Source organism: Acomys minous, assembly GCF_964271855.1.
Source record: "Acomys minous genome assembly, chromosome: 8".
NCBI classification, from domain to species: domain Eukaryota; kingdom Metazoa; phylum Chordata; class Mammalia; order Rodentia; family Muridae; genus Acomys; species Acomys minous.
Genome location: NC_140489.1, coordinates 32737623 through 32751802, shown reverse-complemented (window position 1 = coordinate 32751802; position 14180 = coordinate 32737623). Strand labels below are relative to the sequence as shown.

Sequence of the window (14180 nt, the reverse complement as noted above, 5' to 3'; positions counted from 1 at the left end):
GCCTCCTTAGGTGATGGGATTACAGACATGTGCCACCGGGCCTGGCTAAGATTTGTATTTTATTATTTGTATGTATGTATGTATATATGTGTGTCTGTGTCGATGCCATGTATGTGAGGATACCTGAAGAGGCCAGAGAGGATGTTGGATCTCCTGTAGCTGGAGTTAGAGACATTTGTAACAGCTGCCCAACATGGGTGCTGGGAACCAAACTCCAGTTCCTCTGGGAGAGCAGTAAAGCGCTTTAACTACTGAGCCACCTCTCCAGTGCCACTCCTTCCCCATTAATCTCTTCTTATCTTTTTGACACCAGAGTTTTACTGTGTAGCTGGGGCTGATCTTGTTACACTATGTCAGCTAACACTGGCTTCAAGTTCTCCATCCTCCGACCACAGCCTCTTGGCTGCTGAGAATTACAGGCATGTGTCTCCATACCCAGCTCTTCCCATTGTTTTAAAGAGGGTTTGTAATGCCATGCTTAGCCAGGAGCTGTATTTTTAAAAAAATGGTTTATTTATATTTTGAATAGGTAATCCATCTACAAATTTAAAAAGGGGGAAATACAGTGAAAAAACCTCAGTGTTTTATTTATCCACCCTGTCACTCTTTCCCATGAACCATATTGTTTTCAAGAGCTTAATCCTATAGATAGATATCACATGAAATAACACATGTATAGGGGTACTCATCGCAGCATTGTGAACAAAGGTAGGCAATAGAACTGTCTGCCTATAGCCCCTGGCTAAGTAAGTTATGGTTTATCCATTCCATTGACTAATATACGGCTGTAACACAGAGGGAAACCATTGTTTATTACTTTTATTTTGAAACAGGTTCTTGTTTTGTAGCTCAGGCTGTCCTAACTCTCACAATCCTCTTGCCTTCTGCACGTTGGCTTTATAGGTTTGTGCTACAACACCAGGCAACATGAGATACTTCTTTATGAGCAAACATAGAGTGAAAAAGATGCAGTTGGCTGTCATGTTCCACACCTGTAGTCCCAGCTTAAAGGTGGCAGAGGATCATTGGTTCTAGGCCAGCCTGGCCTACTTAGTAAGACTGCCTCAGAGAGGGGATGGGGGAGAGAGAGGGAGAGATGGAGGGAGGGAGAGAGATAGATATAGAGAGATTTTTAATAAAAGACAGTATGTGTATGTGCAAGCAGCTAAAGGCTGAACAGGAAGGCAAGGGCGGAGGGCTCTGAGGGCCATTGCACAGTGCCAGCGTGGCAGTCTTGGGCAATGGTGGGACATTCTCTGAGGATAGGTGTAAGGCAGAGCGGTGGGGATGAGGTTACCAGCAGTCCACTCTCCTCTTCAGACACGTAGCAGCACGTCTCCCACACTGTCCACGCCGTCTTCTCCCCCGAGTCTTGTTGGGTTGTCTTGACATGTGTTTAGACTGCCATCTTCTCTGCTGAGCACTCCATAGCGGTTGTTTCTAATCTTCTGCTTTACAAACAGCTCTTTAATAAATAACCCCTCACGTCCATGATTTCATATTTAGCAAGAATATAGCTGAAGGTTAAAGGCCCAGTGGAACTTTGGGTCAAGGAGTTAGTTTTGTGCCTGTTATAACTGTGAAAGCCATTGCCATATTGTGCCCTTCAGATGTTGCACCAGCATGCACTTCTATGATGTTGTCCGTGAAGGCTTGCCACCTTCCACTCTGAGCAAACTGTGGTCTTCGCCAGTCTTTAAAAGTGTCTGCATGCCGGGCGGGGTGGCGCACACTAATCCCAGCACTCAGGAGGCAGAGGCAGGTGGATCCCTGTTGGATCGAGCCCAGCCTGGTCTACAGTACGAGTCCAGGACAGCCAAGGCTACACAGAGAAACCCTGTCTCAAAAAACCAACCAACCAAACAAAAAAGTGTCTTCACTATCCTTCCTCGTCTCCCATTGTGTTAAGTATTCTATGAACAGCTAAACCTCCCACTTTCACTGCACTGTAAGTGGCATTTCTATTTGGAGCAAAGGAATATTTTTTACTGGTTTAGGAACCATGTGGTTTTGTCTGCTGAGGATGCTTCAACTGGGAGAGAGGCCTAAAGAAAGTCATCTAAGATTCGCATGTCTCAGTTGTACATAGGAGTAAAGTAGTAAATGAGACTGTCGTATGACTACATGTAACTTACAGCAATCGTTACAGTGCTCGGCTGGAGCAGGCTTTCAGTAAGTTATATGACAGCTGACAATCGGAGCAGCAGGCAGGGCAGTCATCACCATCTCTTCTGTCACATGCAGCCTGTCACATCGCCACCAGCCAGGGAACACAGCTTAGGATAGCACAGAAACTTCGGCGCGGGAGCCCAGTCACACGGGCTGGTGGGACCGGACATGGAGCACACGCAGGTTCATCTCTAGTCTGACCTTGAGACTTAACCAGCGTGGTGGAGTTGGTTTAATAGGAAATAAAAACAAAGCACAGGAGGGTCCAGATGAATGTTTCTTTATTCCACCATGCTCCTAAAACTCCCAGCTAGCTTGTATGGAAGTGCATCTCTCAGAGAGATTCCAGACCTCTTTTTTTTTTCCCCCTGAAGGGAACAAGAGCAAGGGTTTCTGAGTGGTGGAGATAACATTGAAAATCTGGCCTCTTCTGACAAGAGCAACGGAAAAAGAGACCTTTGAATTGTTAGTCGATCAATTTGGGTTTCACAAAAAGCCCAGAAGAGATTTGTTTTCTGTAGGGAACATATGTACCCAATAAAGGTCTGTGGAGATGGGCACTGGAGCCTGTGACAAGCTTTACTGCTGGTCCTGAGGTGGCTTGGAGCACTTGTTTGCCCAGACCTACTCAATGTTTTTAGATGTGTATAAATCTTGGCTCCTCCTTCCATATCAACTCCCCACGGTTTTTATGTCACCCTCTTGCCTTGCTTTCTCGGTCTCATTATTCCTCTTCGTTTGTGTTTCTTACGCTCAGCAAGTATCAGTCTTCGTCCTCTGTGATGAGGGAAGCTGGTCCCTTCTCGGGGCCACAGAACTGTCTACAGGGTGGAGATGTGGCAAAAAGAGCTCGTGCCAGCTTGGCTGAGTGGTGGTGGTGGCAGTTCTGAGAGGTGGCATTGCAAATACTCCCCAACCTTTTCCAAATCCTCTCTTGCAAACCCACAGGTTGCAAAGGGCTATAGCAGAGGAGGTGTGGCTGCTGTCCCAGGCATGAATCATCAGGACCAGGTGTGGATCACAGCTGGAAAGGGGTACCTGCATTGTACAGCCTGAGAGGAGTGGCTGAGGGCTCTTCTGAGGAACACCCTACAGTGAGGCCCTAAGGACAGACTGGTGGGCTGCGTCCCATGGCCAGTGGCTGAAGCATTAAAATATTTGTTGTGTCTGAGCCAAGCAGTGGCATAGAGGCAGTGATGGAAGCTCACCAGAGTTAAGCTGGAAAAGATTTAAAAAAAAAAAAAAGTAGGCAAGGCTGGCAGAACTGGGCTATAGAGCCCTGGCCTGATGCCATCATGTTATCTTCCCAGCCACGAAGTCTTCCCAGCTAGGGAAGCAATCTTAAGTCCCCAGCCTGTAGCTGAAGTCATTTCCAGATAGCTGCCCACGGTGTTCTCTCACTTCTACTCCTGGGCAGCACAGTGTGGGGGACCTGGCTCTGCCACATAACCTGGGGAACAGTGGCAGCGATAGGAGCCCTCTGTGTTCTCACAGTGACCATGTGCACAAAGTGCTGCAGGCCCGTTCAGATCTTCACATTCATTCACATCTGTGGAAGCAAGCAAGAAAGCTGTAAGGGTCTCTCTGTCCCTCTAGCCACCAGCCCCTACCGCCTTACCCTGGATAGGACACCCAAAGACTGCCTCACCTCCCCAAACCAGACAACTTAGGGACAAAAGCCAAGAAGCAGTGACCTCTCAGCGTGCCTTTTGGCCTTGCAGCTCTTCCATGGAGGGCCATCCAATCCAGCATGAAAACCTTCTGCAATTGCTTCCGCAATCACTAGCTTGACACGCCCACTAGGGGGCAGCAGTGTATTTCCAAGCTATCCTAAGTCCTAGGGTAGGGGAGTCCTTCTCACTGCTCCAAACTTACCCACACAGGCCATGTGGGCCGCATCCAGCTGGAAGCCTTCAAAGCAGTCACAAGTGTAGCCCTCCCGGACACGTACGCAGCGGCCATTCTCACAGCCATTCAGGATGCCACATTCCTCAGCCTGAAGTCCTTCGAAGGAGGCCAGGGGTTCTAAGAGAGGGTCAGAAAGAGTAAAGCTGAGGCCTGAGCTTAGACCCCAGTCTTGCAGTGCAAAGGTTGTGGCTGCTGAGTGCTGAGGACGGAGTTGTGCTGGTGGATTCTAAGAGTCCTACAGAAAGACACCTAAAACAAAAGGTCACACTCTTCTGAAGGTTTGGGGTCATAGCCATGTATGGTAGCGTCTGACCTTTTGGAGTTCTGTCTTGGCTGACCGTGACCCTGTCTTTCCTTCTGGCAGGCAGGTGGAGAGGGGGCAGTTTTGCTGCACATTACCTGAATGGCTATCCACATAGTGGGGCCGAAGTTCAGAGGGTTGCAGAGGAGGCTCAAGGACAGGTGTGTTGTCTCCCAGCTGACTGGCCGTGTTGGAGAAAGGAGGCTCTGGGACGGTGTCCTCAGGGCCCAGGTAGTTGTAGAAAGGGGCCCCGTCTGGGCCATAGAGGTTGTAAGGGAGATCGTCTGGGCCGGGGCCATACTCATAGCCTGGCCGGAAGTGGATCCCTGCTTCCCGCTCTGCCTCGATCCGAGCCACATTGCACAGCTGAGCATAGACCTCTGTCGGGGAGGAAGCAGAAATAGAGCTGGGCTTCAGCTCCAGCTAGTGAAAGCTCCGCGAGCTGGCTCATCAGCTCGGCACCGAGGAGAGCATGTAGGATGCCTGACAATTCCTGCACAGCCAGGATGGAGAGCAAGGCTACTCTGACTACTCTCCTCCTTCCAGGGTGACAGGACCCCTCCACCCAGAACTACACCCAGACCTGCAGGTACCCTTTTACCAGAGCTCCTGGGGGGGCACAGAGCACACTGCTGGCTCCAGGCCTCTCCATCTTGGCAGCAGCATTCCGTATAGGTAGTGCGGTGCCCACGCAAGGGCTGGCTGCACACATCATTGGTGACTTTCTTCCAGCAGATGTCCATGTGGATGTCATGGTCAGGGAAGTCCTCTGCTGGCACAGACCCCAGGAGAATGTGAGTCCCAGGCCAGGTCTGTGCCCCACTGTTCCCCCACCATCCTCCCTTCACCTGTGCTGCTGGTATTATTCACACAGCGCTGCCCACTGAGGTCTAGGGTGAGGGGGGGATTGCAGAAGCAATGGAAGGAGCCATCCGTGTTTACACACTCGCCATTCTCACAGGCCACGTCCTGGCATTCGTTGTGATCTGTGGGGTCAGGAAAAGGTGGAAGAGGGCCAGAGTGGCCTTTTGACAGCTAATGCTCACAGGAGAATTTACCTAAGGAGGTCCATGCAGATGCCCATCCTAGAAGGGCTCTCTCTAGGAACAATCTCTGCCAGCCTACATCTCCCCTCACTTCAGACCCACCTGCCGCAGTGGACATCTTTCCCAGAAAGGGGACTTTCAGCAAGAGTGGGACTTGGGGTTAGTGGGGGGGGGGGCGCGCCCATGTGAGTCCTCACCTTGGCACTTCCTGCTGGAGCCATCATAGTGGTAGCCAGGGTTGCACAGGCAAACGTAGCCAGGCACTGTGTTGAGGCATCGGCCATTCTGGCAGAGAGCAGGCCCAAACAGCACACACTCGTCGGCATCTGAAGGAGGGCAGAGGGAGTCGAGAGGGGAAGAAACAGCAGGAGCTAACACCCATGAGGTACCCATTAAATAGTGCTTGGTGCTGGTGCATAGCAAGCACTCAAGAAAAGCTACTTTTTGGACTGAGTGTTCAGTGGTAGTGTCTGCATGAAGCCATTGGTTTTATTCCCAGCAACACAGCTCATGCATGTGTACACACACACACACACACACACACACACACACACACACACAGAGAGAGAGAGAGAGAGAGAGAGAGAGAGAGAGAGAGAGAGAGAGATGAATGCACACACGCATGCACGTACACACACATGCATGCACATACTCGCTTTCAGTTTCCATCATTTCCTTCCAAGGACTAGCTTCTGAAACCCTCCAATAAGAGTATGAGCTTCCCAAAGTTTCCGCTTTGATAGGTGGAGCCAGAGAGCTAGCTATTGTCCCAACCTGGGTGGCAGTGTAGAACCTCACAGTCTGTCCCTGTGTCCAGGTATAGTGGAGGTGAGGTTAAACACCACAACAGGCCCACCCCCAGACTTGAGGACATGGGAACACTGAGCTTGAGGCCATGTGAACACTCCAGGAGGATCTTGACTAAAACTTTAAAGATTAAAATATCAGGGACAAGCCGGGCATGGTGGTGCACGCCTTTAATCCCAGCACTCAGGAGGCAGAAGCAGTCAGATCACTGTGAGTTCAAGGCCAGCCTGAGTCCAAAGCAGCCAAGGCTACCCAGAGAAACCCTGTCTCAGCGAAGCCAAAAACCAAACCAAAACCAAAACACCCCAGACCCCAAAAGACAATACTACCTGAGAGCTAGGGCTAGGTGTAGAACTTCCTGGAACCTCATATAGATTTAGGCCAGGGATCACTCTGGTAGGTGAAGTTGAGGGGGCAGGTGCTAAGGATGGTTACCTGTGTACATGGTCTGTCCAAATGTCCAGGCTCCTTCTACTGGGATGTAGCCTTGACCACTGGGGCAGAGCTCACTGAATCCAACTGCATAGGAAGGCATCCGAGCTCAGAGACAGAGTGTTATGGCTCCCCCGTCCCACTTTTAAGGTTGAATTATATAATAGAAGCTGGCCTGGGACCTTGCCATGTAGCTCAGACTTCCCCCCAAACTCATGTTTTTACCGCGTCAGCCTCATGAGTGCAGGAAGCTGGAATTACAGGCATGTGCCATGACCCCTGGCTCCTCTTCTTTGTAAGTGTCACACTGCAAACTGACCCTAGGAGTCTCTGTAGCCCTTCAGGCCTTACCTGAGTCCTCTGATGGGCAGGGGTCACAGGCTTTTCCCCATCTGGCACCCTGAGTACAGCAGCACTCAGCCCGTGTGGTGTTGTGGCCCAGGATGTGAGAACAGAGAGGACCACCATTGTGCCCAGAGTAGCATTCCATGCGGATGAGGCCTGAATCCTGGTCTCCTGTTGGGGCCTCTGGGATTCTCTGAGCTGTGTGTGACAGAAGCCCCTTATTACTGTTTGTCCATGACCCTTTGAACCATCCTGGCCCTCAAGCTGACCTTTAAACTTGGTGTCTATAGAGAATCTTATGATGTACATTACCTCATGTTAGCATCTCAAAGACATTGCATCTCAAACGTTACATTTAAGAAGTTATTAAGGGGTGACATGGGGCTCTGACCCCAAAGCTTCTGGTATTTCCAGAACACTACTTGCCCACAGTGTGCATGGCCAATCCCCATCTCTGTCACTCCCTTTTGCTTCCCAGGGAACCCCAAACCCTTCGTCCCTCCATTATTCCTTACAAAGTTCCCCTTGATTCCCCCCCTCCCAGGGCACTGAAGCCAACTGAGTCCTGGTCCAGCTTGGGGCAGAGTGGCAGTGGGAAGGGTAGGGTCCAGCTTAGCTCAGCTTCAAGGCCTCTTTCATCCAAAAGACCCATCCTAAGATTGGGCGAATTCAGGCTCTCTAAAAAAACTCAATCTGAGGTTCCAGAGGGCCTATTCTAAATTTGCCAGAGTACCCTGAGTTTCCAAAGATCATCCCAGTCCTTCAGGTGGAATGCTGCCTAGCATGCGCTGGTTAAGTGTGGCACTTAGGCTCCTGCCCCCTCGATAATCCATTCCTAGCCCACACCCCCAACACCAGCCCAACGAACTCTCACTAAGTGGCGGGAGCTGGATGAATGGACAACTTTTATAAGCCAGAGTCCTCATGGAAAGTGGCAGGTAGGGAAGGGGCCCACGAGTCTCGCAGGTCTCACCTCCAGTTGCCCGAGGACGACAGCGTCCTTCTTGGGTGTCATACTCCTCGAGGTCGCTGGCGCAAAGGCACAGGAAGGAGCCTTCCACGTTCTCACAGAGTGCGTCGCCACACACTGCCAGCATGAGCTCACACTCGTTCACGTCTGCCAGGCACGAGGACAGACTCGTGTACAGAGAAGAGGAAACAAATGCACCCTGCCTCTGATTCCAGGCCAGCTAGGCAGGCTCTCCCCCTCGCCCTCCACCCCCCACCCCAACCCCGCGAGAGAACTGCGCTTGGAGGAAGCAAACAGGGATATGAATTAGCAGGAAGCGGGGCTGGTGGGCAGAGGGCATGGTAGGGCTGAAAACGGTTATAAAAGTTCTCTAGGGAAGTGAGTGGGACAGGAAGTCTCTCCTTTGCTTGCTTCTTCTCTGACAGGACTAGCCATTTTCTCCCACCTTCCCAGCAGTAATGCTAACTGGAAGAGTAATCTCTCTCCCTTGACTTTTCTGGATTCCTCTTTGGGGGTCCTATCATGGAACCATGTAAGCATTGATGTTTCATGCCCTAACACTTCCTTTCAAGAAAGACAAAACTTGGTGACAACGAGATCGGCCCAAGGGCCTTTCCTAGCCCAGACCTTGGGTAGCCTGTGGGCTGCTTCTCACCAACACACTCCCAGCCAGAGGGTGAGGTCTCGAAGCCCTGGTCACACAGGCAGCGGAAGGAGCCGTCCGTATTGTCACAGAAGCCGTGGCTCCCACACACAGTGTCGTTGGCACATTCATCTATGTCTGGGGGGATAATGGGGACCAGGATAGAGGGTGTGCATGGTCAAGATTTGAAAGGGGAAAAAAAAAACCCTTGGACACAGCACAAGAAAGCCTTAACTGTAACATTCCTCTTCAATTTTTGTGTAAACTTCACTGTATGGAAAATATACAAACTTCAAACAACTGCCCAAACAATGTCGTTGGGAGAAACTGTTTCTAGTTCAATGCAGGGCAAGCCAGACATGCTCAGCCCTCCTCAGCCCTCCTCAGCCCTCCTCTGCCCTCCTCAGCCCTCCTCAGCCCTCCTCAGCCCTCCTCAGCCCTCCTCAGCCCTCCTCAGCCCTCCTCTGCCCTCCTCAGCCCTCCTCAGCCCTCCTCAGCCCTCCTCAGCCCTCCTCTGCCCTCCTCAGCCCTCCTCTGCCCTCCTCAGCCCTCCTCAGCCCTCCTCAGCCCTCCTCTGCCCTCCTCAGCCCTCCTCTGCCCTCCTCAGCCCTCCTCAGCCCTCCTCAGCCCTCCTCAGCCCTCCTCAGCCCTCCTCTGCCCTCCTCAGCCCTCCTCTGCCCTCCTCAGCCCTCCTCAGCCCTCCTCTGCCCTCCTCAGCCCTCCTCAGCCCTCCTCAGCCCTCCTCAGCCCTCCTCTGCCCTCCTCAGCCCTCCTCTGCCCTCCTCAGCCCTCCTCAGCCCTCCTCAGCCCTCCTCTGCCCTCCTCAGCCCTCCTCAGCCCTCCTCAGCCCTCCTCTGCCCTCCTCAGCCCTCCTCTGCCCTCCTCAGCCCTCCTCAGCCCTCCTCAGCCCTCCTCAGCCCTCCTCCTCAGCCCTCCTCAGCCCTCCTCAGCCCTCCTCCTCAGCCCTCCTCAGCCCTCCTCAGCCCTCCTCTGCCCTCCTCAGCCCTCCTCAGCCCTCCTCCTCAGCCCTCCTCAGCCCTCCTCAGCCCTCCTCTGCCCTCCTCAGCCCTCCTCAGCCCTCCTCAGCCCTCCTCAGCCCTCCTCAGCCCTCCTCAGCCCTCCTCTGCCCTCCTCAGCCCTCCTCCTCAGCCCTCCTCAGCCCTCCTCCTCAGCCCTCCTCCTCAGCCCTCCTCAGCCCTCCCACCTCCACCTCCTCCTTCCCTCTCACCAATGCAGTCTCCAGTTGGGGCCATGTAGAAGCCAGGCTGGCAGCCTAGGATGCAGCGGTAGGAACCAGGGCTGTTCTCACACCTCCAGGCTCCACACACTGGGTCTTCGTCACCCTCACACTCATCAATATCTGTCCCCAGAGCCATGAGAAGGAGGGCAGATGTGTGGCTAAGGTCACTGTTCTGGCCCCACCTTGCTGACATTACAAGCTCATGTCCCACAACTGCTGAGCTCCTTGGTCCATCTCAAATCACTAGCTCACCCCGCCCCCCCCCCAGCAGATTAACTCAGCAGAGTTTTCAGGCTGAGCATCTAGAAAGAGAGCTATATGCCACTTGGGAAGCTCTGAGTGAGTACTTTGCCTCCCATCCCTGGTAGAGCACTCTGTGCCATGTTCATCCCAGTGGGGTTCAGGGAGCTTTCTTCAATATCTATCGCCTTTATCCAGTTTTCAAGATAGTCTGTAACCATCTGTCCCACCAAAAGACATTGGCCCATAGCAGGCGTTTAGTATCTGCTGAAGGTACTTGGCCTCTAAAACTAGGCTCTGCTGGTATAAAAGATGGTGGCTGTCTTTACCGTGCCAGCCTCGGACATTTTCCCAGGTCATCAGAATCTCAATAAAAAGCATTCTACTTTGGATTCTGTAGAAAATGCTTTACTTCCTGAGAAGCTATGTTCATTGTTCCAGGGAGCCAAGGAGCTCCCAGGGATAGAAATGGGCAGAAGTGAGGCAGAGCCTTGTCCCACCCTTAGAGTCCTTACCTACACACTCTCCGTTCTCTGGGGAGGGCTGGAAGCCAGTCTCACACAGACAGTTGTAGGAACCCTCTGTGTTGACACAGTTCCCTCCCAGACATGGGTCTGTGGCTGCACATTCATCCACATCTAGGATAGAGATAGCAGTCAGCAGATGTAGCTATGGGTCTCTTTAGAACTCGCTGGAGGCCCCCAGCAGTTTCCTTTGGACTTGAGGAAGCCCGTAGGAAAGCCAGGGAGAAGCCTGGGGAAGGAAGATGAAGGGACCATCCAGAGCTGGGAACCTGAGGCCATGCTGGGTCTCTGTCCACAGAAGAAAGGTGACACTGAGACTCTGGAGAGCATGCTTGTCTGCCACAGGCATCACAGAGAGGCCCTCTGACAGGCTCTGAGTCCTTCTTTACAAGCCTGCAAATCTCACACCTCTCCAGCCTTCCCATCATCTCCACCCTCTGTCCCTCCCCCGTCCCCCCACCCCCACCCACCCCGCAGGCTGTGGGCACACTATCCACCACACCAGTAATGGTATTCAGATGGGACTCTGCTATAGACACAGCCTCTAACAGCCCTGCTGGGGGACTTCAGTCGCGACCGTGCTGACTTCTTACCCTGGCATCTGGTGCCCCCCTCAGCACTGGCAAAGCCGGGCGCACAGACACAGAAGAAAGACCCCTGGCTGTTGAGGCACTCGCCGTGAGGAGCACAGTGCTCCTCCCCAAGACACTCGTCCACGTCTGCAGAGGCAAGATGAAAAGGGGGGTGTCTCGCCTTTGCAGATACTCAGTGTCCCAGGCTCCTGGTGGGGAGACTTGGGGTACTCACCCTCACACGAGGTGCCATTGGCCAGCTGGAAGCCCTGGGGACAGAGGCACTGGTAGGAGCCCTCTGTGTTCTTGCACTCTCCTCCCAGGCAGCTGTTCTGGGGACCTTCACACTCGTCCACATCTGTAGGGCCACACAGGGGAGGGACCTATCACCTGCCTGAGGGGCTGGACCCACAGTGATATTTATCTCCCTTCCCAGAGCAGCACAGCAGGTGAAGCTAATGAGAGAGCCATGGGGAGAAAGATGACAATAGATCTTTCCATTTGGTCCAGCCCTGGCTGGCTTCCTTCGTGCCCAGTTGTCCCAGCCCAGGGAAACCAAAGCCTCCTTCCCCTGTCTTGGCTGAGAAGCAACGAGAAATAAATCAAGGAAACAGATGCAGGGAGCCTGAGAAAGATAACAGAAAGTCTTTTTTTTTTCCTCTTGTTTGTTTTGAGATAGGATCTTAGGTAGCTAACACTGGCTTTGCCTCCAACTTGCTAGACAGCCGAGGATGACCTGGGATCCTCTTATTTCCATCTTCCAGATGCTAGGACTACTAGCTTGGGCCATCACGTCTTGCTGTCCCCACCCCAACTCTCACTATGTAGCCCTGGTTGGCCTTGAACTTCATCACCCTGACTAGGCCTCTTGATTGTTAGGATTATAGACATTATTAACACATTGCAAAGCACAGTGGGTGCTCTAGAGCTGTGGTCCTCAACCTTCCCAATACTGTGACCCTTTAATTCAGCGTCTCGTGTTGTGGTGACCACCCCCCCCCCAACCATAAGATGGCTTCCTTGCTACTTTATGACTATAATTTTGCTTCTGTTATGAATCATGTCAATATCTTATATCCAGGATATCTGGCCATTCCAAAAGGGTCTCATTGGCTCCCCAGAGGGGTCGAGACCCAAAGGTTGAGGAACCCCCTGTTCTAGAAGCTGGTTATAACAAGGAGGCTTGAAAGTCTAGGCCAACACCCAAGCAAACACATGTGTCTCTTTTTGTTCCTCTGTGCTCCTGAGACACTGCAGCCTGCACACCAGCGCCTTCATGGCAGTGAGACCTGACATCAACTGCTCTCATGACTTGTTCCAGGGAAGGGGTACTTTTATGAGTATCCCCTGCCCACTATCCTAGGTTTAAGGGATGATCTTGCTAGTCTGCTGTATCCCATCTGTGCTCTCCCACAGGGCGGGGGTCTCTTACCTTCACAGCTGTTGCCCAGAGGGCTGGGCCTGTAGCCCCTGTCGCAGCCCTTGCAGGAGAAGGAGCCCACAGTGTTGGTGCAGACTCCTGTGGGGCAGACTCCAGGGAAGGCACATTCATCGAGGTCTAGGCAGATAGACAACTGTGGCCACTGACCCAGAAGGCCAGTCCCACCAACCAGGCCTTGCCTCACAACACTTCTTGCCCATCTCTGGGTTTAGAGAATACTCTGGACCTCTAAAGAAGGGCAAGCCTTGGCTATATTCTATAAGATGACTTCATACTTCCTTCCTAGAAAGCTCCAAGGATAGCCCTACATCCAGCTTACCTCTTTGAGACAGTGTCATGTAGCTCAGGTTGGCCTCCAACTCACTATGTAGCTCAGGCTAGCCTCCAACTCACCATGTAGCTCAGGTCCTCAAACTCCTGACCCTTCAGCTTCCACCCCCAAGTGCCAGGATTATAGGCCTGCCCCACCATTTGTCACTTTAGTTTCCCTCTTGTCTCTGTGACTATTTGCTTCATTTCTGAATGTGGAAGTTAGGACAACTGAAGCTCTCTTGCGGCCAAGTCCCCCACAGTTCCCTCTAACCTAACCCACAGAGCCCCAGGGTCAGACTTAGGCTGGAGGACAAATAGATGTTATTTAAGAGGGAGGAAGGCCTATATGCTGTTCCCGTCTCTCCTGCGTTACCTTCACAGGCAGTGCCATCTTCATTCACCCAGTACCCACTCTGACAGGCTGAGCATGTGAAGGAACCCTGGGTGTTGTGGCACAAGCCGGTGGGGCACGAGGCTCGGCTTGCACACTCGTCCACATCTGAAACAAGACATTGAGTTCTGTATGGGATCCTGCAGGGCAGACATGCTGAAGACTCACAGGTGGGCAGGGAGGGTGTAAAGGACAGGTTTTGGCAAATGGTAAAATAAACCTTGGGCCTGATGGGATAACTCAGGGATGGCTACAGGGGTTGCCATGAGGGGCGGGGAAAGATCCTGCAGGCTTGGTTCGCCTGTGCGAGAAGGGTGCTACTTCTTTGTACCTCGGCAACCTTTCTTGTCCGGGGTGACCTCATAGCCTGGCTCACAAGAGCATCTAAAGGAGCCTTCCATGTTGATGCACCTTCCGTGGGCACAGATCCCCGGGGTCAGACACTCATTCACATCTGTGGATAAAGTCCAAGATGGCGCACTAGCCTCTTCTCCTCCTTGCACTACTCCCTACTCTAGCAAGCCTAGATATCCACGAGCTCATGGACCCAGCCTTCAGAGGGCGTGTGGACCACCCTTGGACAGCTGCGAAGCCACATTCCTTTATTTCATCCAGGTAGAGCAGGGTCATACTGTACTGGGCGCTCCTCAGCCTCCTGTAGTAATATAGAACACCCTGCCTAGTCCTGGAAAAGCCGCCTAGAATGCTAGAAATAAGGAGTCCAAGACCCTTGACCTACTCCGCTGTGAGTCTCACCCAGTCAAGTCTCTTACCTGCCACCCCAAAACCCTTGTTCTACCCCTCAACAAACAGTCTCAGTCTGTGGGCGGACAGTGTGG

At 52.6% G+C, this 14180-nt stretch overlaps 1 protein-coding gene across 2 annotated transcripts in view; it reads right to left on the bottom strand.

The window, feature by feature from the left end:
• Positions 1-494: 494 nt before the first annotated feature.
• LTBP2 (latent transforming growth factor beta binding protein 2) overlaps positions 495-14180 on the bottom strand; it is a 106286-nt gene continuing 92600 nt past the window's right edge. The window contains exons 20-36 of one of the 2 annotated variants that reach the window (XM_084791460.1): positions 13673-13795; positions 13324-13449; positions 12630-12755; positions 11433-11555; positions 11219-11344; positions 10617-10739; positions 9850-9981; positions 8634-8759; positions 7982-8125; positions 7015-7206; positions 6667-6750; positions 5622-5750; positions 5227-5364; positions 4980-5150; positions 4477-4758; positions 4045-4194; positions 495-3718 (exon numbers count right to left, since the gene is read on the bottom strand). In XM_084791460.1, the coding sequence (XP_084647586.1) occupies positions 3573-3718; positions 4045-4194; positions 4477-4758; positions 4980-5150; positions 5227-5364; positions 5622-5750; positions 6667-6750; positions 7015-7206; positions 7982-8125; positions 8634-8759; positions 9850-9981; positions 10617-10739; positions 11219-11344; positions 11433-11555; positions 12630-12755; positions 13324-13449; positions 13673-13795 (2441 nt within the window). In that variant the 3' untranslated portion in view covers positions 495-3572. The remainder of the gene's footprint in view (positions 3719-4044; positions 4195-4476; positions 4759-4979; positions 5151-5226; positions 5365-5621; positions 5751-6666; positions 6751-7014; positions 7207-7981; positions 8126-8633; positions 8760-9849; positions 9982-10616; positions 10740-11218; positions 11345-11432; positions 11556-12629; positions 12756-13323; positions 13450-13672; positions 13796-14180) is intronic. The other variant, XM_084791461.1, reaches the window with a different exon arrangement.